Genomic DNA, 24,955 nt, shown 5'->3' on the forward strand with positions numbered 1-24,955 from the left:
ACTTTTTTTTTCCTATGGAACATAAAGGGAGCGGACGGACGGGGTGCCGGGGACCAGCTCGGACGGCAGGCGCCAGGCGGGGCCGGGAGCCGAGGGTGCGACGTCGCCTGAAGACAGGATCACGGCGACGGCGGAGGGGCTGCCGGCCGGTCCCCCTTCTCGTTTCTCCTCCCTAAGAACGAGGGGAGGAGGCGCCGGCCTGAAGTGACTGTGACTGTCCCCCGGAAACCGGGAGAGGACCTGAGTAACAGCCGGGACGTCTCAGGGGGCGGGAGTCTCCGTGACAGGGACAGGACTGCAGGAAGGACAGTGACCACAGCTCCTGGGAGACCCCTCAACTGGAGCCAACAACTTACAAGGGGACAGAGCACTGGAGCCCACCCTGGGGGTCCCATGGAGGACACCCACCCTCGTGGGCGCCGCGCACACCCTGGGCTCAGGGTCCCGGGCAGCCTCTGGGTGCCAGCGATGTGCACCCCGGGGGACGACCACCTCCTACATCCACACACACGGGAACCCTCGGCTTCCCACGAGGAGACCAAAGGGCACAGTGGTTTTAGCAAAAAGCGGGCACTCGAGCGAGATTCCTTTTCTCCTCAACGGGACAGAGCCTTCCGACCTCCAGCAACAACTGCGAGGTGGCCCAAAGCGGCCCCCCCGCGCCAGGCGGGGCGGCGGACGGGGCTCCTGACCCTGACGATGGGGAGGCGACGGAGACCGAGGGAAAATGCCGAGACGACACGCGGACGCGGAGCGCGCGGGGGTGGCTCAGACGGAAAGCGGGGCCAGAGCGGCCACGGCAACAGACGAGGACTCACACCCCGGTTCCGGGAAACACGGACACTCAGAGCGAGAGACGGGGGAGACACCAGTGACAGAAACACGACGGTGGGGCTCCCGGAGGAAAGGGAAGCCTGTGGCGGCAACGGTGCCCCCCCCGCCCCCCCCGGCGCAGCCCGGGGACCACGCGCTCGGTCCACCGCGTGGCTGTGAACTGGCTTCAACGTTGCCGCCGTGTTCAGACGTCCTCGGAAAGTCACAGTCGTCGCCACGACCCCGTCCAGAGGCCTGTCCTCGCCGGGAGTCGGTGAACAGGAGGGTGGTCCTGGGACCCCCCCAGCACCCCAAGTCCCGCTAACATTCTTTGGGGTGAAGGGACAATACTGCACGTGTTGGGGAGAGGAATGTGTAACTTCTTCATGACAGGGGTCCATCGTAATGAAAAATCACCCGCCCCCCATAAACCCATGGCCTTAACGGCAGCAGGGCCCCAGTGATTAAAGCTGTGAGGCCTGGAGCTGAAGCCCTGTCCCACCCACGCGGTCACCTCTCTTTTTTTGGCTCTAACTTGAGAAACACCAAAGACGAAAGGAAGAGAAACACACCGTAATTTTCCCCGGCCGCATCCGACTTCTCAACCTGGAGCCTCCGAGTGACTTTCGGACAAATTTCAATTTCTTGGTAGAGCTGGAAATGACAAAGGAGAGTCTAATTAAGGTTTCGTTACAGACGTTTTAGAAACGGTCCTCGTTCTGTGAATCTGTTTCCTCACGACTGACGCTTGGAAGCAAGTTTCCACCCCACCCGTGTTTCTACGGGTCGCTCAGAACCCCAGCAGCAGCGTGTGGCTCCCGCTCCGAGGGACCCTCGGCCTCTCTGTGCGACTCCAGGAGCCTCCTCACCCTGCGGCTGCCGCGGGCCTGAAAAATAACCCTGAAGTCATCGAAATCGCCGGTGCTGGGGAGAAATGATGAAAGTCAGGGACAGGTTGGATGGAAATTAGGCTTTTGGTGGTGAGCCCAGTGGATAAAGCCATCGAATTACATACAATGCCCAGCACCTGACACTCTGTGTTATTAACCAAGTCACTGCAACAACAAATTAGTTAATTAAATAAATATCAAAATGAAAAGGTCAGGAAGAGGTGGCCGAGATCCCGCCGCGGGCTCCGTGGAGACGGGGGAGGTCTCCCTGCTCTGTCCCTTCTGTCCACACCCCAATCTGCCGCAGAAGTTCAGGGCAGGACAGGGAGACGAATTACAGCAGAAAACGGACAATTATATAAATAGGGGACATTCCGGTTTTTTAAACTTTTTCAATTTTTTTTTTTTAATTTCAGAGAGAGGAAGGGAGGAGAGAGAGAGAAACATCAATGATGAGAGTCATGGGCCGGCTGCCTCCCCACGCCCCCCGCTGGGGACAGAGCCTGCAACCCGGGCGTGTGCCCTGACCCGGGACTGAACCAAAATCAAACCATGACCACCTGGTTCATAGGTCGACACTCAACCACTGAGCCACGCCAGCCGGGCAAAGACGTTCTCTTTCAGCCACCGGATTGTACCAACATCACCTAGAAAACCTAAGCTGACCAACTCTCTAGAAACCCAGAGACACCGAGGCAAAGAGATGAGAGAAACCTGCAGTTAACACGTCAGAAATTTATTTCCATTAACACAATGGATCTCACTCTGCGTCTGGGACTATCATCACCAGGGACAGTAACTTCTGAAGGTTCTGCCACGTCCCCTTGTCCCCACACTCGCTCTCTGACATGACAGGGCCCCCACGTTACAGCCGACGGGAACAAGGCTGCGGAGGGAGGACCGTCTTGCCGAAGGTCACAGCCCGGATGGGCGAGTGGGGATCTGAGCCCAGGTCTCTCCACTGCACCGAAGTGCCTCCCAGGCCACCTCCTCTGAGACTCGATCCCTTCCCATGTACGCAGGCCAAAGGCCACTTCCAAAATCTACGATAAAAGTTCCAAAACAAACGTGTCAGAGGCTCACGAGGAATTTTTAAATTGCCATTCAGTGTTGCAGGGCACTAACTAAAAAGGAGTCTTGGTCTAAACTTGCCCCATTCACTCAGAAACCATTCGACCCCAGCAGGTGGGAAACGATGCCAGCTTCTCTCTGCCCACTTTTTTCGGGCATCTGACAGGGGGCGAGGGGAACATGTTGAGGATTCAGAAGACTGGAGAAGAGTCTGCGAGAGCGAGCGAGCGAGGGAGGGAGGTGGAGGCAGGAACCCGACCGCGCAGCCCAATCCTCTAGCAAACCCTCCTGCAGCGCAATTTCCACCAAACGCAATGTGTTAAAGGCGTAACTTTGTGGGGTTTTATTGTTACACTTCAGAAATCGTTTCATACAAATAAATTCTGAAATTAGAAGAAATCTGTTATAATACTGATCCTTCGTTCAGAAAACATGGTCACCGAAGTTATAAACACTGAATATTATGAAGTTTGTGACACGTCTCGTAAGGCCACCGAATGCTTCATAAAACGCTGTGTCCAACGTGTCCTGGGCCTTCGATTTGTCAACTTCCTGAAGAGCCCGGCTCCTCCCCTAGGGGGCAGTAGGTCACTGTTTGTTTTAACCATCTCGGGAAAGTCTCGGTGGTTTTCCAAAGGCCCCCGTGGCCTGGGCTGGTGGGGAATTTTCCTGTCCTTCCCAGTGCGCCCCCTACTTTGTAACTGGTTTCAAAGTCTCCGGGTACTTTTCCCATCTCAGACAGTTAATTTAGAGTCATACAGACAGACCCCTCAGCCACAAGACTTCCTTAGGCTAACATTCAGCGTAATAAAAAAGCACCACTGAAATACGTAAATTTTAAGAAGGGTCTGTGCTTTAATATATTTTCCACGTACCCACAATATCTGAAACTGGAAATTTTGAGAGTCAGTATTTTATACATAAACATCCTTGACAAGGAAGCGTCACACGCGTGCCCTTTATTTTATCAAATCAGCAGGGTTCTGTGTTTTCTCTCTCCTCAAAAGCCGGATTTAAAGATCATCAGACTTGAAAAAAATAATACTCAGGTACCTGAATTACGACACAACCGAGACCATTTCCTACCACGTCTCCCTGGGTGCCCTGGGCCGAGCCACCATCACCCACAGCCTGAGCTACAGCTCACCTGCCTCCTGCGGGTCCCAGCTCCTCTTACGCCCTGAGGTCCACCGGCCGCACGCAAGCACCGCGAGCCTATTACAGCGGAGTCAACAGCGCCCTTCCTCGCCTGAGGTTTTCCTCCTCACTGAGGCCTGCACGGCTGGCCTGCTCCCCTCTCCCTCGCCGCCTGAGTCCCCTGACCCCCACCCCTGCCCCCCGCCCTGCCCACGGATCCTACCCACACGCCTTCCTCCCAGACACCTCCATGCTCTCTCCCCGTTCAAACATCACGTCTGAAAAAGCAGAGCAAGAAGCCGCTTCCAGATGCCGCGTCGATCCATCCGTCCGCCTATCCATCTCTCTCTGCCAGGACCTTTTCTTTCCGAGCTCTTAACATCCCCTAAAATATTACACGTGTTTACGGTCTTATATCTGCCTCCACAAACTTCAGCGTCGCTTCTAGAGGAGCAGAGATCTGTGTGCGTGACCCAGAGCCCAGAGCAGCCACAATGGGGCCCGGCTGCCGGTTCGATCCCCGGTCAGGGCACGTGCAGGAGGCGGCCGATCGATGTTTCTCTCCCTCTCTCTCTCTCCTTCCTCTCCCTTCCTCTCTCTAAAATCTGTAAAATCATATCTAAAATAAAGTAAAATACCAGTGCCCACTGCTCTGCGAACTCCCACTGCTTTCAGGGACGGCCGAACATGGGCTCAGCGCTTTGCTCTTCCCCTGGAGGCACCAGGGGAGCGTCATACACACAAACCCTTTCTTGTATTTCCCTGAAAACACGTAGAGGGGCCCGGGGACACTTTTTGGGAAAACGGGGACGTTCTGTGTCCCGACCGCAGTGCGGAAGCACAACCACCGCACCCTCCTGTCGGAACTCGCTCAGCCGCGTGCTGAACACCGGTGAGCTTCACTGTGTATTAAACAGACGTCCAAAGAGTTGATTCAAAACAAAATTCCTGCCACATTTTCACCACACTTCCCCTTTCAGCAGGGGACTCCCCAGGCTCGGGTTTTCAGTTCTGCTGGCTGCGGTGACACCCCGCTGTGGTGACACGGTAACCATGGGCACGTCCCTGCCGGCAGCCGGCGCCCCCCCCCGAGGGATGAGTCAGTACAGGGGGGAGCAACTCCAGGAGGGAGGGGCCCTGCTCCCCCAGGTTCCTGGAACTGAAGACGCACCACTTGGCTGACAAACAGGAACACATCACAACGCGATTGCCCTGACAACCATTTACTGAGAAGCCACTACGCAAACCGTTACCTCTGATCTTCACAAAACCCTAGACATTAATATCACGGCTTCATTTTCTTGCCAACACCACAGATTAGGAAGCAGCAGAGAACTCAGCCCTGCAGTGAAACTCAAGACACACATGCATGTCCTGGGCATCTGTATAAATATAATACAAAAGGCTGGGTGGGACGTAGAATTAAATGGCAGCGTTTTCGCTCAACAGGATGCGACCCATCGGTTTCAACAGGCAGGAGAGAGTCACACAGGATTGGAGTTGGTGCTTTTTTTCTGACAACAGCCAGCGGATCTTTGAGTCCGAAGACCAAGCCTGGAGACGCTACCAGGAAAGCCAGGGATCGTGTCTGAGCATCTCCGGGCTCAGGTCTGCAAGGTGGCACAGTGTGGCTCCTGGCACAGACGGGGGGCACCTCCATCAATTTCAGAATCTGTCCGGCCTCACCAACCATCATTCACACAAGCACACGAGTGTTTTAAAAATAATCCCCTGCAGCCGGCCAGTGTGGCTCAGTGGCTGAGCGCCGACCCATGAACATCGAGGTCCCTGGTTCGATTCCTGCTCAGGGCACATGCCCGGGTTGCGGGCTTGATCCCCAGGAGGGGGCGTGCGCGAGGCGGCCGACAGGTGTTTCTCATCGATGTTTCTACGTCTCTAGCCCGCTCCCTTCCTCTCTCTCTAAAAATCCATATAAACGTATTTTTTAAGAATTATAATAACAATCCCCTGCCGAGTGCAGCATTACCAGTTCGTAGATGTCGTCCTCGGGCTCCGGCACGTAGACCTGCAGCGTGTTCTCGATCAGAAACTTCAGACGCAGGTAATGAGCGGACGGGTCCAGATGGTGCGTCTGGGACAAAAGGAGGGACATGGAGAGAAAATGTTCAGCAGGAAACCAGAGTCCCGGGTCCCCGCTGACATGTCCTCACAGAGCTTCCGGAATAACAGCGACTGTCCCTGCAGGGGGGCGCAAGGCTCTGTGCTTCCCAAAGGTTTACATCTAAAACCCAAATCTTGCCCGGCCGGGCATGGCCCAGCGGTTGAGCGTCGACCTGGGATCCAGGCGATCGGGGTTCGATTCCCGGTCAGGGCACATGCCCGGGTTGCGGGTTCAATCAATGACTCTCTCATCATTGATGCTTCCATCTCTCTCTCCCCTTCTCCTTTCCTTTCTCTGAAATCAATAAAGATATATTAAAAAATAAAAAATAAAATAAAACCCAAACCTCAGGTAATTCTAATTGGACCTGTTACTAACATCCCACAGGTGCCTCACGGTTCACTTCCGCCCACCTGAGCCATTTAAGCTTCGTGACATGGGTTTTGCAGCAAAGCCCATCAGGCCAAAGGGGTCAATGGGGGGGGGGGGGGGGGGAAGACGTCTCTAATACTCCCGACAATAAAGATAAATAAAAACCAAAAAAATTTATCAGACCGAAGAGGCCCCTGAACATCAGTCCAAACACACAGAGGTGGTTAGAGAGGCGACGAGAAAGGCCTGGCGGTGCCGACAGCGACAGGAAAAAGCTGCGCCCGGGCGGCGTGGTTTTTGTAACCACAGCAAACAGGGGACCGTTGCTAGCAGTTCATTTGCAAGCAAGTCCGCGTGGAGACAAGACATTCGGGTTCCGGCCGTGTTTATATGGCCCAGTGAGGCTCCCGGGGGGGGGGGAGACGGGCCTGTGTCCAGCTGCGGAAACGCAGGGAAGGACTTGCCCAACGCCGAGGACTCGGATCTGCGGGCCTCCTCCTGTGGCCCAGAACCAGCCGGCTGTGTTTTTCCAGCTAAAAAGTTATCTTTGAAGGAAGGTTGTGGAAAAAGCAACGGCAGCCACGTGGTTTGATAAACAATCCTCGATGTACGTTCAAGAAGATGAGACGGAAGAAGAAAGGAGATGCTCTTGGAAAGTTCTGCGGCACCCGGCGGGCGCGGCTCAGCGGCTGAGCGTCAGCCGAGGACCCAGAGGGTCGGGGTTCGATGCCCGTCGGGGCACAGGCCTGGGGTGCGGGCTCGACCCCAGTAGGGGGCCTGCAGGAGGCAGCCGATCAATGACTCTCATTGATGTTTCTCTCTCTCTCCCCCTCTCTCTGAAATCAATAAAATAAGTAAGTAAAGCCTCTGTGGCAGCACAGAAATGTATCGTACACAGAAAATGCTGCAGTCAGGTCATTTTATTAAACCACCCTTATCTTCTGAAGGTTCATCCTACAGATACGGTCGATAAAGACGTAACATCTGGAATTTGCTTCCAAAACAACCCAGGGCTGGGAGCAGGAGTGAATGAAGGAAACAGATGCGATCATCACAGACCCCGGGATGGAGACCGGAGTTCCTTACGTTGGCCGTCTGACATTTTTCATAAATATAGGCTCTCTTCCCACCAAAAGCTCTACTGATGACAATTATTTCAACCTCAGTGAAGTTTATTTTTCACTAGTTTAATACTCTTTTTACTTACCCTGCCCTCCCCAAAATAAATGTTTAAGGCCAAACTAAGAACATCCCGATAATTATTTCAATAATAGTCACTGGTTCACAGGGGAAACCCCTCAGGTTGCAGACACTGCATGAAGCACCACCAATGTGGAAACGGGGCCTCGGGAGTATGTGGTGTGGGAACAGTGGCTCTTTAGTAGGCGTGTGTGTACCTGTGTGCACGTGTGTGTGCATGTGTGCCCAGGTGAATGCACACGTGCACAGCACTGACTGGAAGGCTGAGGCCAAGAGGTTCACAGTGTTTTCTCCAGGGTCTGTGGACTCATCCTGTGGACTCAGAGCCTGTCCTGACCTCAGTTTTCTAAGGAATTTCACAATGAGCCCATAATGTGTGTATTACAACTCACACACACACATCGAAAGAAGCCACTTAAGAGGTAAAGAGCCCCGGCCCCGCAAAGGTGAAGAACCCACCACAGCTCACGTCCCGTCACAGAGGAAGCCGAGCTGCGTGGGCGGCCCCTCCCCGGGGCTCTGCGTCCCCGGGTGTGCGGGAAAGCCCCTCCTCGGTGCCTCCACTCCCCCTGGGACACCACCCGGGGGCCTCACCTTGCAGATCAGCTCCAGAGTGTCCCGCGCGGTGTCGCCCGGCCGCACGACCGTCAGCGCAGACTGGTTGTTCGGCAGACAGAACCAGGACGGAGTGAAATACTCGTGGACCCAAATGTCACAGTCAGGATTCTGCTGGTGGACGCTGGGCAGGCCCATCTCCTTCTCCATCTGCAACAAGGAACGAAGTCAGGAGAGCGGCAGCCGGTGGGGTCCAGGGACCTCAGACCCCAGACGGTAGAGGGGTCACCTGTTCCTACGAAAGGGCCCAGAGCACAGGTGGGGGCCGTGGTGAAGGTCAAGGGGACTCCCCGGAGAGGAAGAAAGCCCTGAGAAAGGGGTACTGGTCGGGGCGGCCGGGGTCTCAGGCCTCACACCTGGTCTAGGACACCTACAGGTGAGTGGGTACGGGGGAGGGGAGGGGAGGGGAGGGGAGGGGAGGGGAGGGGAGGGGAGGGGAGGGGAGGGGAGGGGAGGGGAGGGGAGGGGAGGGGAGGGAGACCTAATCCATCCACTCAGCTCAGCTTCACTGCTCTTGGTTCTCCCACAACCACTGCAAACTCAGAGCGGAAAATTCCTACAGCAGGAACGTCTGCCCTGGGAGCTCCATGCTCCAAAGGCGACAGTGAGGAAGCCGCTAAGGGCAGGTGGTGCCCGAGGACGGCCTGATTATCAGCAGCATCACTTCTGCGCTCGGAGGTGACCTCCGGTACCTGGGAGAGAGCAGCGCACTTCCCAGGTGGCGTCGGAGCACCGCGGGGTGAGCGTGAGGACCAAGTGAAGCCCTGTGTGAGGGCCCGAGCGGCGGCCTCCTGAGGCTGCCCCTTCTCTCCAGCCTCCCCACCACCTTGCCGGGGGATCAGGACAGGCTCTGAGCCCACAGGGTGACAGGGACGTGTCTCAGGTACACGCTCAGCAGCCGGTTACATCAAAGCAACTTAAACAGCCAAAGCAGAAAACACTCAATGGACCAGCGAAACATCAGGATGAAGCAGCAGGAGCCTCATCTCTTTGAAACACACGGAAAAAGAATGACGTCAGATCCCGGCCACGTAACAGTAACACTGAGTCTCGATTTGTGCTACGTAACCAGCCGTGACGGCTGGTTTAGAACCAGGCCGCTGGTTGGTAAGCACAAAATCTACAGATTCCCAAGAACAGGCTGGAATCAGCGAAAGAAGCGAGCTTCCAAACCCAGGCCGCAGTGGTACCATCGCAGGCCCTCTACGTGAACGGGCGGGCCCCGGGGCGGGGTACACACTTCCTGCAAAGGCGACCGAACTGAACTCAGCGGAGGCCTGTTCAGCTCTGCTTCTACACGGCGTCGCCTTCGCAGGGAAATCAAACTCCAGGAAAGGAGCCGTCCAAAGGCAACCGGCCTGCCTCCACTAACTAGAACGGACACCCTACCGCCCGGCCCCCGTGGGCCTCTCAGCACGCGATCAGCCCCCGTTCTGCGTCTAAACTGCTCTTTGAGAACAAGGCATTCCAGCCAAGACATGGGATAAAGAAGGATCTTGGGGAAACAAAAAACAAAAAAGCAACACAGAAATCAACGGGGAAAACATGCAGTTTCCGGCATCCGTGGGTGGAGAGGACACCCCAACGCTGAACACGGGGTAGTAACGAGATAGAGCGAGATGGACCAGCTGCCTTCAGAAACGGCCACTGTGCCTGAATCGCAACAGGGACAGCGATTTAAATCCATCGGAAACAGACACGTGCAAAGAGAAAGCCACGGATGGGTATCTGCAAGGCAGCTCCGCTGTGTCTGTGACGACGTGATCCGGGGTAGGCTGGGTGCGAAAGGGGACAAGGCCTGCCCACAGCCACTCTTCTCCCCACCTCCAGTCTCGAACACCCCACTGCGCTCTGGTTCAGGGCTCAGCCAGACAGACCGTGGCTCTGGGCCACGGCTGACCACCAGTGCAGGGCTGCGTGGCGACGCTGCTCTGAATTCTGCCACGTTGACTCTGAGTCTGAGAACCAGAGGGTCCCTGAAGGTCGCAGTCGCAACATCAGAGCACCCCGAACGTAGGAGCTGCCAGGATCACAACTGGGGTCTGAACACTCAGGATGTCCATTTACTTAGAGGCTAAAAAATGTGGCTGGGGGGGGGGGGATCAATATTCTTTATGGGGCTCCAGTCAGAGTGGTTTGAAAGCTCCTTTAAATCCCAGCACAAGGCTGAACCAAGCCTGTAATCCTCTGACTGAAGCTCATGTAAATGCAGTTTCTGTAAAAGAACCTACGATCAGAAGAGTTCTTTGAAATTACTGGGAACGAACCAGCATGTGTGGGCAGAGAGGGAGGCCAACCCCACCTCTGGGCGGGGGGGGGTGCACAGGAAATGGATCAGCAGTGGCACGAAGCGTTCAGCTCCAGAACCCTAGTTTCCTCCTAAGTTCTGGGTGGAAACTTACATTCAAATGACAGTCCTGCAAACGTAAGGCCAGCAGAGCACTCCTGTGGTTGCCACATTTTTATTTTTTTAAATATATCTTTATTGATTTCAGAGAGAGGAAAGGAGAGGGAGAGAGAGAGAGAAACATCAATGATGAGAGAGTCACTGATCGGCCGCAGCCCGCAACCCGGGCATGTGCCCCGACTGGGAATCAAACCCTGATCGCCTGGATCCTAGGTCGACACTCAACCACTGAGCCACGCCCGGCCGGGCTGGTCACCACATTTTAGAAGTTAAACACTTTGCAAGCTCTGTGGACCTGCAACCAGCTTTAAAGGCCTAATTGCTTCAGCTTTTGAGAGGGAGTCCACTTAACCTTAGGATACCAAGAAGCCACGGCACAGTGCCACGCAATGCATTTGTGGCACTTTTAGAAAAGTCGCCTACGTGTATTTTTACCTTGCCATCCGGGACGGTGTCTTCGAATACGCCCTCCAAAGACTGCTTGACGGCGTCGGGTCCCTCACCAAACACCTGCGGGCACAAGAGCGTCGTGTGAGAAATCTGGAGACACGGACACACACACAGAGGAAGGGAAAGGATCACGGGCACGGCTATGCGCCAGCCTCACACACGTTAGATCTGCAAGCATCATGTCCAAGCTCAGGAGCCTGTGGAACAGACCACAGGGAACTCAGTCCTCTATCTAGATCCCTTCCCGCATCTCTGACAATTAAAATAAAGGTCTGCTTTGCTCAGCTGGCGTGGCTCAGAGGCTGAGCATCAACCTATGACCCAGGGGGTCACGGTTCAATTCCCGGTCAGGGCACATGCCCAGATTGTGGGCACGATTCCCAGTCGGGGGCGTGCAGGAGGCAGCCGATCAATGACTCTCATCACTGATGTTTCTACCTCTCTCTCCCGCTCCCTTCCTCTCTCTGAAATCAATAAAAACTTTAAAAAAAAAAAAAAAAGTCTGCTTTTACTTCTGGATAACCCTCCTAAATTTAAAGAAAATAAACTTGCAAAAGCCATGAACTGGACTCGTTCACGATGAACAATTTCTGCTAGAGACTCGTACACCTGGCCAGGTATCTAAAAGGTTGTTTTAATATATAAAATAGAAACCTGTCTAGTCCTTGGAACTGAACGAATCCCGCTAGCTTAAAGATATGACTGAACTCTTAACAGGGTAATGAAACCACTGGGTATTCAAAACCTAAACATGTGGACATGAGAAACTGTCTGCATCGGCTCCCAAACCCGCAGGCGCCATCAGGATAATTAATACTCAAGATCGGAAAAAGCTTCTGCCCTCAAAGCAAATGAGATTAAGAAACAGACAGTTTTTGTCCATTTCAAAGTCCTGAAGTGAGCAAACGTCTACGGGCACACTTGTGGCTCGTAAGCCACCGAGAGCCCTAGAACCCGGGAGAGAGGGAGTCACGTGAGCACGTAGACCCTGGCTCCTCGCCCTGGGACCCTGGGAAGCAGAGAAACGGCTCACGTAACGTCAGCCCCGAAAAGTCAAGGGCAAACCACCAGGCGTCCGGGAGGCCGTCTCTGATCCAGGGCCAGAGGTGGCTTAGGAGACGCCGCCAGGGGCCCGCTTGCGTCCACAAGCCCAGCTTTCTCGGGAGACTCGGGAGAGACCGAGCACTTCCAGTAGCTCTGAAATCAGGCAGGGCTTGGAGAGGTGCTGGTGGAGCCTGGGTCTGGGTGGGGAGCGCGGCTCACAGCAGAGGTCAACGTTAGGGGCACAGGTCGTCCACACGAGGCATCGAGCACGACTGAAGCACTGAGTCCACCAGCTGAATTTGTAACTTTTGTAATCCTCACCTGAGGGCATGTTCCCCATTGATTTTTAGAGAAAGTGTGTGGAGGGGGAGAAACATTGATGTGGGAGACACACTGATTGGTTGCCTCCAACATGTGCCCCAGGGCAGGGCGGGAATCGAACCTGCAACCCAGGTGCGCACCCTTGACTAGGAATTGAACCTGCGACCTCTAGGTGAGCGGCTGTGGCTCTAACCACTGCGATGCTGGCCAGGGCTCAACTAGCTGACTTCAGACAACACTCAGTGTCAGTAAAGAACCAAATGCACGCGTGAGCACACACCCCCCGAAGTGAGGTGCTGAGGGAGCCCCTGGGCTGGCCTTCTCCCCCGGACCCACCTGATTGATGCTGGGGTGTCCCTGCTTCTTCTTGGAGGTTGTGTCCAGACCCCAGAGAGAAGAGAACCTGCTCCTCCGCTTGCTCGTGGACCGGGACATGGCCTGGGTGCGCCGTCTCACTCCCGTCTCGCCGGTGCGGGCGGCCACCTGGGGACGGCAAGCGGGGACATGACAGGAGAGGTGTCGCACCGCTCGCCTGTTCCTGGGGACCCCACGGCCCCACCTTCACACACGGGTCCTCCGCCACACCAGCAGCACCGAGCTCACCCACACTGGGCGCCGGCCCGGCAGCCGGGGCCCTTCCTGGGCTCAGAGCGTGAAGGTGGGCAAATGTGCCACCGTCTGACTCGGCGGTAAAGACACGGCACAGGCACAGGGTGCCCGTGGCATGTCTCAAAGTCAGACGTCCTGGCCACGGGCTTGAACTCCTGCCCGACGTTAAGCGAACCCTGAACCCGACAGCGCGGTGACGGAAAACAGTGCCCGGGTGTCGGCAAAACAGCGCCTGTGGGTCCCCGTGATTCCACATTAAGCCTCAAACTACCGACCCCTCCATTTGGTTTTCTCAGAATCCCACAAGGTCATCTTCCTTACTGGACAGGTGACCGCTGGCCTCCGGTACCATTCTCCCTCCAGTCCCGTCGGAGAAACCGAGACAGAGCTGAGCACAGACGACCCAAAGCTCACGGATGCAGGAACAGGTGTGTTTGCAGTTCCAGGAACTGTCCTCAGAGAGGGTTTCACCCGGCAGGACGGCCCGAGTGGCTGGCTGGACCATGGTCCCGTACACCAAACGGCCACCGGTGGGTCTGATTCCCGGTCAGGGTGCCTACCTAGGTTGTGGGTTCAATCCCCGGTCGGGGCGCGTATGGGGGGGCAACCGACTAATGTTTGTCTGTGTGTCTCTCTCTGTAAAATCAATAAGCACATCCTTGGGTGAGGGTTTCAAAAGAAACAGCCCTGGCCGGTGTGTCTCAGTGGTCAGAGCGTCGGCCCAGGCACTGAAGGGTCTCGGGTTCGATTCCCAGTCAAGGGCACGTTACAGGTTCGATTCCAGGGCCTGGCTGGAGCACGTGCGGGAGGCAACCAGTGGATGAGTCTCTCTCACATCGATGTTTCTCTCTTTCCCCTCCCTCCCTCCCACTCTCCTTCCGGTTCCTCCTTCCTGCCACCAGAAGGGGCAGGTCAACCAGTTAGGGCGAGTCTGGGGACGTGGGGGGGAGGCCCTCACCCACTAGCCCCCCACGCCCCACGTTCGGGTGGGAGGAAGATAAAAGCTGTAATTTGTTTAAAAATAGAAAAAGGAACCTAAACACCACTGAGATTTTTGCAAGGTTCCAGCAGCCCAGACAAGCGTTTCAGAAGGAAGACTCCGAATTTCCACCTGCCACTGTGACAACTCCTCGGGTGGACACTGAGCTCTGTGCAGACCCCACAGAGTCCTTCCCAGGTGGACACGCAGGCCTACAGGTCACAGGCAACGTCCCAGGCACTGTGGGGAGCGTCAGCCAGGACGTCTCAGCAGGGCACCCGGACGCTGCCAGTCTGACTGGAAAGAAAAGTGCCCCACCCTCCCTTTTTGCTGGAGGTGAAGGTCTCAGAACCTACTTGTCGGAAATTCCCACGCGGGCAGCTCCCCGTGGGGTGGCAGCCGCCTGGCAGTGTCCTCGGGGGTGAAATACTGCTGGGCACAGAGGGGCGCCAGCAGTGGGCACGCTGGGTGGAAGGCACACCCTCCGAGGTTTTCAGTATTCACCGTGTAGACCCCCTGAAGCCCCCCGAGCAGCCGGCAAAGATCCCCACGTACATTAAAAACGGGGATCCAAACAGCTGCTCTGCAAGGCTATGGGGGACCGTTTGGGCCCCAGGTGAAAACAGAGAGGCCCTGCATTGTCTCAGCTTCGCACCTGAGAAGCCCAGGCTGGCGCAGACGCGGTGGGAACCGCCGCGGACAGGCCCTGGCCTGGGATTAGACTCAAGGGGCGGCTGGCGGCACAACCACGGAACTAAAGGCAGGCGTCCACAGCAAGTGTGCAGCCTTCCCTGATTCCCATCGCTCTCCACGCCGAAGGGAAGCGAGGGGGCGCAGGGATAAATGACCACGTGCTGCCCCACGAGCGTCACGACCGGCTACGCCCATCGTCACCAAGGGAGGCCAAGGCCCCTGAATAAACGGTGCTCAAGGCAGAAAGTCCAGGGGAAAATGCCTGTTTGGTCTCATAGTTTTATATCTATTTATACATAGATAAATAGGTACATATACACCATATATACGCCCAAGCGCATATACAGGGTGGGGCAAAAGGTTTACAGTTGTGAGAACACAAACGAAGAGTTTATTCTTGTAGTTATCAATGACTGTGTCTCACATCCATGTTCCCCCCCCACTCTCTCAAAAAAAAAAAAAAAATCAATGGAAAAAATATCCTCACTCTCTTGGTGAGAATTGAAAGACACCCTACCTTGCCCGGCTACAGCAATTAAACAGCAACTCGCAGATGGGGGGGGGGGGGGAGGACTCACACGACCATCAACACCCTCCGCTACCGGGGCCCGTGAGCCCCGACTCCAGCAAACGCTCTTCACGCAAGGTCCTCACAGTGATAACCTGCTGGGGCCCTGTGCTCGGCTACCCCAAGGCAATCGTGACTCAAAACGACCAAAGGGGTTTTGAGAAAAGAGCTGGCAGAAATCCCACGGGACGAGGGACGGGAGTTTCTCAACAATCTTTCCAGACAATGGCCCCCTCTGTGGCCAGCCGGGGACTCTCGTCCCGCTCACCTGTGCAAACGCAAACGGTGCCGGTGACGGCCTCTCAGAGCGGCAGCCGGGGACCTCCAGCAGTTACTGGGGGGCCCTCCCGTGAACAGCGCTGGAATTGCAGCTCAAATCTCCGCCCTCCCCACCCCATCCGGGCACCGCGGCCTCACACCTCCTCCCCCCAGGCCCCCACTTAAAAGTAGGAACAAAATACGTCCAGACAGAGGCTACACTGATTTTTTTTCCAAGGGGGAAAAACAATCCCTGGGGTCCAACGACGAGGAGAGGTGGTAAAAATAAATATCCGATAAGTCAGACGGGGACATTCGCTGCCTGGAATCTCACCTCCTACAGGCACCGTAGGGTTGAACGGGAAAGGGGTACTGGACAGGCCCCGGGGTGCGAACCGGACCCCGCCCGGAGAGGAGAAGTCTGCAGGGACCCACAGGCAGCACCCAGGACCCACAGGGAAAGAACGGAGCAGGCACAGCCGCACACCCGGGATGAAATCTCCCTGAAAATCGCGGACTAAAGCCTGAGGGAGGCACTAACGTCCAGCCCGGCTCCGCGGCTGGCCAGGCGTCCACGGCCTGAGCGTCCCAGGAGAGCACACGCGTCACAGACACGGAGAAAGGACAGGACAGGCTCCGGGATGGATACGGAAGGGGCATCGAGTGGCTTCTCCGACCCTCCTCAGAGAGGGGAGCCAGTGGCTTCGAAGAAACTACAGCACAGAGGTTGTAGGTCAGCAGCACAATTATTTTCTCCAGAGGCTGTCCGCCCAGTAAGGGAAGGGCCCCTGGAGGCCCGCCGAGGTTTCGTATGAATATCGATAACCCCCCTTCGCTGCATCGGGAGCCACCTCCATCAAATGCTCCCTCGATTCAGGACATTCCTACGAGGGGGTGAGTAAGAATTTTTACCCTGGTTTACTGGCTGAACAGGCAAACTGAGATCTGGCTGAGGGTCTGGATCTCAGAAACAGTCCCAGAGCCACAGAGCATCCCATCCCCTAGATGCACCCACCCCAGCACCCGACTCGTCACAGGGCCTGGCAGCTCTGTGGAGGGTGTGGCCAGGCGACCACACCTGCACCGTCACCAGCAGAACAAGTCAGGGTGCCGGTCTGAATAACCCCAGAAATGGTTTAAGAATCCTTGAGATATGTAAATCTACCGTCATTATCTGAATGACGCTGCTGATCTATTGATAAAGAACCCGGGCTCCTCCCGTGAATCCCAGCTTGGAATTCGGTCAAAGGGCAGCCGACAGGCAAGGCCAGAGCATCGCGCTCGGGGTCAAAGCCGTTTCCGGAACCTGAGGCTCCGCGTTTCCTGCCACAGCCAACAGGCCGAGGACAGTTCATGTTCAGGGGGTGTTGACTCGGATCCACTAAAACCATGCCACCCGCCTAGCAATTTTTGAGCAGAAAAGAAACCTAAAGTACACAAAGCTGTTGGCAATTGGGCGAGTACATGAAATTACAGGCTGTACCCACAGGACCCAGCTGTGCAACCTGCCACTGGGGTCGGACGAAAACTCCCTTCCCCAGCCAGTGCCTACGCTGCGCAGGGGAGTCAGGGAGGCCTTCGCGTTCCTCTAACGTGCGAGGTACTTATGGCCGTGAAGACAACGGCAAAAATAAAGTGAGAAGGGGGCTCTCCAAAGATCTGTGCTCAATACATACTGTAGGAGCTTGTACATGGGCAAGAGAGAGGGAAGGAGGGGGGAAGAGACAGACAGAGAGACAGAGAGACAGAGACAGAGAGAGACAGGCAGACATCCGTGTAGGAGAGAGCCCTCCACTTACCATTTCCGTAAGGTTAATTATAAGTAATATGTACTTGAGTTAAAAACATGACCCTAGCCCGGCCGGGCGTGGCTCAGCGGTTGAGCGTCGACCTGGGATCCAGGCGATCGGGGTTCGATTCCCGGTCAGGGCACATGCCCGGGTTGCAGGCTCGATCAATGACTCTCTCATCATTGATGTTTCTATCTCTCTCTCTCCCTCTCCTTTCCTCTCTCTGAAATCAATAAAGATATATCTAAAAAAAAAAAACTGAAAAAAAACATGACCCTAACAAGGATGACATGAGTTATCAACAATAGCTACCTGCAAAGAGCTCTCTTAAGACAACACTGTTCACATTTCCTCTGCACAACAACCCAACCTATGGAGGGGCTGAAGTAATAAATTTCAGAGTCAAGGGGAGACCTACAGCCCTGCAGGGAGAGGGCTGTCGGAATCCACACGTGGTGGTAAACCGGACACACCTTCACAAAGGACACACCTCCACATAGGACACACCTCCACAAAGGACACACCTCCACAAAGGACACACCTCCACAAAGGACACACCTCCACACCGGACACACCTCCACAAAGGACACACCTCCACAAAGGACACACCTCCACAAAGGACACACCTCCACAAAGGACACACCTCCACAAAGGACACACCTTCACAAAGGACACACCTCCACAAAGGACACACCTCCACACCGGACACACCTCCACAAAGGACACACCTCCACACCGGACACACCTCCACAAAGGACACACCTCCACATAGGACACACCTCCACAAAGGACACACCTCCACATAGGACACACCTCCACAAAGGACACACCTCCACACCGGACACACCTCCACACCGGACACACCTTCACAAAGGACACACCTCCACAAAGGACACACCTTCACAAAGGACACACCTTCACAAAGGACACACCTCCACAAAGGACACACCTCCACACCGGACACACCTCCACAAAGGACACACCTCCACACCGGACACACCTCCACAAAGGACACACCTCCACACCGGACACACCTTCACAAAGGACACACCTCCACACCGGACACACCTTCACAAAGGACACACCTCCACATAGGACACACCTCCACAAAGGACACACACACACCTCCACAAAGGACACACCTCCACACCGGACACACCTTCACAAAGGACACACCTCCACAAAGGACACACCTCCACACCGGACACACCTCCACACCGGACACCCCCCCACACTCTCGGTAAGTCCCGCTCAGCACGACCATGAAGACGGACGGTTTCAAACGTTCATCTGCTGCCACTCACCAGGGCGTGAAAGGACGAGACGGAGAAGATTCCCAGGCGCCCCATGGCCACCTTCGTGGGTCGGCTCGCAAAAGCCAGGAGCCTCTTGGGGTTGGGCAGCTCCCCACCCTGGAGACTGGCGAGGTAGCAGCGGTAACGAAAGAGGTCCATCTGGAACTGTTCGAGATTCTGCTCCCAAACGAAGATCTGTGGTGGTGAAAACGGGACAAGAAACGGCGAGGGAAGGAAAAACATGTCAGCAGCTTTATCCTACGCAAACGCCACAGATGTACGTGTTGTAAAGGCCTCGGTCTTCATTCTGAAGGGTACACAGAAGTTCCCCTACTTTTCTTAGGTACCAGCAAGTCGAGGATCACAGATTTCACAGGCTACATGTTCTTCTGCAAAGATCTGGGGCCATACGTTCAGTGTGACAAACAGAAATATGTCACCAGCTCCTCTCTGTCCTCTGAGCATGGAATTTGTTTTCTCAGAGTTGCAGGCCCATCAGCACCGGGCTCTGGGCCACAAATCCAGGCAGAAGTAGTAAAAAATATGGGGTTTCCAGCCCTGGTCAGTGTTGCTCAGTTGGTTGAGCGTCATTCCATGCACCAAAAGGTAACCAGTTCGATTCCCAGTCAGGGCACATGCCCAGCTTGCAGGCTCCATCCCCAGTAGGGGGCATGCAGGAGGCTCTCTATCACTATTTCTACTCTCTCCCTCTCACTTCCTCTCTCTAAAAAAAATTAATAAAAACATATTTTTTTTAAAAAGTGAGATTTCCAGCACTGGGAATTATATGACTTACAAGAGCTGGCTTTTCATAGAAGACAAAGAGAAGAAGTGATCACCTCTTCTAGGACAGTTTTAGTCTACATGGAGAGTAATCACCTGGTCTAGGATGGTTTAGTCTAGATGGAGTGGTCACCTGGTCTAGGATGGTTGTAGTCTAGATGGAGTGGTCACCTGGTCTAGGATGGTTTAGTCTAGACGGAGTGGTCACCTGGTCTAGGATGGTTTAGTCTAGATGGAGTGGTCATCTGGTCTAGGATGGTTGTAGTCTAGATGGAGTGGTGACCTGGTCTAGGGTGGTTTAGTCTAGATGGAGTGCTCACCTGGTCTAGGATGGTTTAGTCTAGACAGAGTGGTGACCTGGTCTAGGATGGTTGTGGTCTAGACGGAGTAGTCACCTGGTCTAGGATGGTTGTGGTCTAGACAGAGTAGTCACCTGGTCTAGGATGGTTTAGTCTAGATGGAGTGGTCACCTGGTCTAGGATGGTTGAAGTCTAGACGGAGTGGTCACCTGGTCTAGGATGGTTTAGTCTAGACAGTGTGGTCACCTGGTCTAGGATGGTTTAGTCTAGATGGAGTGGTTACCTGGTCTAGGATGGTTTAGTCTAGATGGAGTGGTCACCTAGTCTAGGATGGTTTAGTCTAGATGAGTGGTCACCTGGTCTAGGATGGTTTAGTCTAGATGGAGTGGTTACCTGGTCTAGGATAGCTGAAATCTAGATGGAGTGGTGACCTGGTCTAGGATGGTTTAGTCTAGACGGAGTGGTGACCTGGTCTAGGATGGCTGAAGTCTAGAAGGAGTGGTGACCTGGTCTAGGATGGTTTAGTCTAGATGGAGTGGTGACCTGGTCTAGGATGGTTTAGTCTAGATGAGTGGTCACCTGGTCTAGGATGGTTTAGTCTAGATGAGTGGTCACCTGGTCTAGGATGGTTTAGTCTAGATGAGTGGTCACCTGGTCTAGGATGGTTTAGTCTAGATGAGTGGTCACCTGGTCTAGGATGGTCTTCTTCTTCTTGGCGTCGCTGACGGACGACAGCTGCATCTCGCCCATTTTCTTCATCTTTTCATCCATGTCGATCTTCTGCTCCAGCTTCTTGATCTCAGACTTGAGGAGGCGGAGCGTGTCCTCCTTGTGGTGGTGCCTGGCGACCGCGGCCGAGCAGGCAGAGTGGATGGCGGTGATCCAGTTCTCCAGCTCCGTCTGGCTGGTGGTCTGCAGGGGGAGGGCGAGGGAGAGCCGCCTGGTCGGTTACCGGGATGAGCGCTTCCCGCCGAGCCTCGGGGCACCAAGGTGACAGGTCTACAGACCACGGGGTCAGCTCACCTGACCTCCCGCACACATCACTAATAAAACAAGTTAGTCTCACCCGGCCAGCCTGGCTCAGGGGTTGAGTTTCTACCCCTGAACCAGGAGGTCACTGTTTCGATTCCCGGTCAGAACACATGCCCGGGTTTTGGGCTCGATCCTCAGCAGGGGGCGTGCAGGAGGCAGCCGATCGATGTTTCTCCCTCATCATTGATGTTTCCATCTCTCTCTCGCTCTCCCTCTCTCTAAAATCAATAAAAACATATTTTTAAAAAGAAAAACTAATATTAGGATATGTTACCAAAAAGCCACTGAGCTCTTTGGAATTGTCTGTGACGTGCCCCGATGACAGACAGATGGAGGGCTGAGAGGAACTGGCCCTGTGTAGGTGGTGGGCCCGTTTCTGGCCTCCAGTCGGAGGGAAGACCTGTAGTTCAAATGGTTTAAATGCAGAGCTACTGCCTCCCTGTGCACACGGCCCAGCACGTGCTGTCTCGGCCACTGCCTCTCGGCCCGTTCCCACCCCCACCCAGCACACAAAACCCCTTTTCTCCTGCTGCTGGTAACACGAGTCTCCTGTCCAGGGGCAGGCCTGGGTAACAGCATCCGATCAGCAGCATGCGGGCTGGGGAAACTGCGCTGAACTGAGCCCGGGGGCTAGAACAGCCTATAAATTATTCCCATAATCATGGCTGAGCTCTATGCTTTCTCCCCCCCCCCCAGGTCTCCTTCCAGGCGGCCCCTCCCAAGGTACGCAGATTATAATCAGTGGAAGGTAGAGAACGCCCTCATGGCCTCCACAGCGGTAATTTTCTCTGAAAAGGTTCACTCTGTGTTCTATCCCACGTAAGTGCATAAAAATTTCCCGGAACAAGAGGACACAGAGGTTCACATGAATAAGGTCCTGTGTTGCCACAAAAGGGTTTTTACTCAATGGGACCAAATGGGTGGAGTCAACCAGCAATTTTGTGGCCAGGAAGGTCGTTTCAAAAGGAATTCGTATCAGAGGTGAGTATAAAGGAGAACGTCCTGCCCTGGCTGGTGTGGCTCAGTTGGTTGGGGCATCGTCCTGTGCACCAAAGGGTCGTGGGTTCAGGTCCAGGTCAGTGCACATACCCAGGTTGTGGGTTCGATCCCCAGTCGGGGTGCGTGTGGGAGGCAGCCAATTGATGTTTCTCTTTCTCTCTCTCCCTTTCCCCTACTTTCCTCTCTCTAAAATCAATTTTTCGAAAAAAAAGAGTGTCCGAAAAAAAAGTATACACACTTTAACAGCTAACAGCTCAATTTTGAAAATGAAATGTATTTTAATAAACACTGCCTTTATAATTATTCAAAGTGTGTGTATACATTTTTTGGGATACCCTATATCTATCCTCAGGTGGGGATTTTAAAAAAAAGGAGGGGGGAGTGTCCTGAAATCAGTCAGATTATATCTAACCTGTGCCGTGACCCAGAATGGCCACAACTGAGGTGTGATTTAGAAATATTCCCAGTGAGCCACATAATTCTAAGGATGAGAAAAGCCACTGTTGCCTGTGTTAGCAATGGATACACAGTATATCCTTAGGCAGTAAGAGGCACAGGGGAAAGAGAGGCTTGGTTTAAACCAAGACCCAACACTCAGCAACTGTGCGACTTGGGGTCCAATTATCGGCCTTTGTAAGCGTCAGCGTCACCATATGGGGAACACGATCCACATCCACAGGTCAGAATATGGACACCGTCCAACTCACTGGTGGCTACAAAGTTAAATGTGATTCACACTGTACATCACAATGTAGATGGCGGCGTAAGTAAGTGCTCAGTAACAGAGCTGCTGATATGACAAGATGCTTTGTTGTTGTTAGTTAGGCATTGTCTCACTTGCAAGGTTTCCACTTATTACAAAGCTACGCCAGATGCAGAAAAAATTGTTTATAAACTATATGAAAGAATATTTTCATGACCGAGAGCATGTAGGTTTTTAAAAATCATTCTTTTTTTTTAATCCTCACTTGAAATATGTTTTTATTGATTTTAGAGAGAGAGGAAAGGAGAGAGAAAAAGGAAAATATCGATGTGAGAGAGAAACATTGATTGGTTGCCTCCCATACACACCTCAGGCGGGGATCAAATCCCCAACCTAGGGTATGTGCCCTAACGGGATCAAACTGCAACCTTTGGCGTACAGGACAACACTCCAACCAACCGAGCCGCCAGGCCAGGGCTGGATTTTTTAAATAGAATACACAAGTACTGCCAATAAAGGAAGGCCTGAGAAATGAGAGTGTACGTTAAAATGTACAAGTATCAGTATAACAAAGGATACCTTGAACAGAGTAAAAAAGCAAGCCACAATGTGGAAAAAGATATTAGTGATGCATACAGTCAACAAAGAGATGACACACACAATATGTTGCAACTTATACCTATTATCCTGGCATAATTGTTAATAATAGTGCTGCTATAAGTCCCAAAATTGTATAGTCTCTAAAGTGTCCTGATGATTGCCCTCGGTTAAATGATACCTTCAAAGCACTGAAATAAGACTGTCAATTGTGAATTTCATACCCAGCAAAGCTATCCTTCAAAATGGAAGGAGAAATAAAGATATTCCCAGATAAACAAAAGTGTCCAGGCCTGGATGATAAAATACATTTCATTCTACTTACCTAGTGGGCTGCATGTGTGAATGTGGGCAATGGGTGGCTTACAGGGCACCAGAAACTTCTATTTCTTGGCCTGGGTGGTGGTTACAGATTCACTGAGGAATCCATTTATGTTGTGTGTACTCTTCTTTACGTGTGTTTTATATCATAAAGAAAGAATTACAGATATTTTTCTGTTCACAAACAGAATCACTACTTTATATATATTACTTTAATTTCCCAAATAGAAATAACTTTAGGGACCAAACCCAGAAACTTGGTGAAATAACCTACTACTCTCTTCTATGCCTTTGTTCCAATCTCTCTTCTGCATCGAATATCCTCTCTGCCCATTTCACCCTACTTGTCCCTGCCCTAACATTCACTGTCGGACTTGACCACACTATAAAGATCTTTTTCCGTGTCTGTCTCCAGTATAACAATAGGTAAACACTTTTAAGCATAGGAACTATGTCAAAAATCTTCTCAGTATGGCCAACAGCGATGTGCACAGCACATAGGAAGCAGAGAATAAAGGTCTGAGTAGTTCCTGATTGTGGAAATTAATGAAGGAAGCCTTCCTAACAAAACACCACAACGAGCTCTAGTTGAGTGTATTACAACTGACCAAACTCAAAGGATTCCCTGTAAGAGCACAAGCTAACCCTGAAGTCATTAGCAGGTTAGCATTTTTTAATACAATGAGCACTCACACTGCCAGAACATTAGGTACAAAGATCTGATAAGATGAAAGAGAAACCATTTGGGAACAGCCAGTCATTTCTGGAGTGTCATTATTTTCCTTTACCAGTAGCATTAGAAGAGAACATATTATGATAAAAAAAAAAAGACTTGGCAGCTCAAATGCTGTTTAAATTAAGGAATTCAGATCCCTTCCTAAATTGCTACGCAAATGATACCGAGACCACAGTGAGAAATCCTTCAACCCGTGGCAGGCAGAGCAAGGTTCTCCAACTCAACCCACACCCTCTGCGGGCTTCACTACTCTGGAGGCTCCTGGGAGCTCAGTCATTCCTGGACCTCTACCCAGACGTCTGCTTTGTCTTTCATCACTTCTGTCTCTATAAGGAGCCACCGATAAAACCCACCACTAACGGGAAAACAGGGCAGGAGAGGAAGGATCCGGTTCAGGTTGGAAAGGAAATGCCCAACTCACCTGGAAGAGGAAGGCGTCGCCCAGGGAGTTGCTGAGGCAGAAGACGAAGTCCTTCTTGGGGTGCTCGGGCACGGCCTGCACAATGCTGTTCTCCACCCACACGGCGTGCTTGGGGACGCTGCTGGGCTCCATCCCCGACCTGCCATCGTTCTCGTAGAAGAGCAGCGTGCACCCTGGGAACAGAATGGGGCTGCGTGAGTGTCGGGTGGCCGTGCAGCAAAAGGTCTGCAGGGGAGACCGTGGCTGGTGACGGTCACCGGGAAAGGGCTGGAAACGAGGGTGTGTGAAATCCAGGGAGGAAAGAGCAGGGGCTGAGCCAGTACTGCAGACATGGGTAGGCTCAGAGGGAGTCGAAGGGTTTAAATCACAGGTTCCTGAACCACATGGGACTCCTGCACACAGGCCTCGGGTCTTCAAGACTCATTTCTGT

General features: G+C 53.5%; 1 protein-coding gene across 4 annotated transcripts in view; it reads right to left on the reverse strand.

Moving 5' to 3' along the window:
* Positions 1–24,955, reverse strand: part of TIAM1 (TIAM Rac1 associated GEF 1) — a 216,376-nt gene that overhangs the window by 42,252 nt on the left and 149,169 nt on the right. For all 4 annotated transcript variants that reach the window (XM_081137622.1, XM_081137620.1, XM_081137621.1 and 1 more), the window contains 8 exons: positions 24,526–24,698; positions 20,404–20,628; positions 18,644–18,829; positions 12,779–12,925; positions 11,063–11,137; positions 8,200–8,370; positions 5,899–6,003; positions 1,386–1,467 (listed from right to left, as the gene is read on the reverse strand). In XM_081137622.1, coding sequence (XP_080993748.1) covers positions 1,386–1,467; positions 5,899–6,003; positions 8,200–8,370; positions 11,063–11,137; positions 12,779–12,925; positions 18,644–18,829; positions 20,404–20,628; positions 24,526–24,698 — 1,164 coding nt within the window. The remainder of the gene's footprint in view (positions 1–1,385; positions 1,468–5,898; positions 6,004–8,199; positions 8,371–11,062; positions 11,138–12,778; positions 12,926–18,643; positions 18,830–20,403; positions 20,629–24,525; positions 24,699–24,955) is intronic.

Source organism: Miniopterus schreibersii (assembly GCF_964146895.1).
Source record: "Miniopterus schreibersii genome assembly, chromosome: 5".
Taxonomy (NCBI): Eukaryota; Metazoa; Chordata; class Mammalia; order Chiroptera; family Miniopteridae; genus Miniopterus; species Miniopterus schreibersii.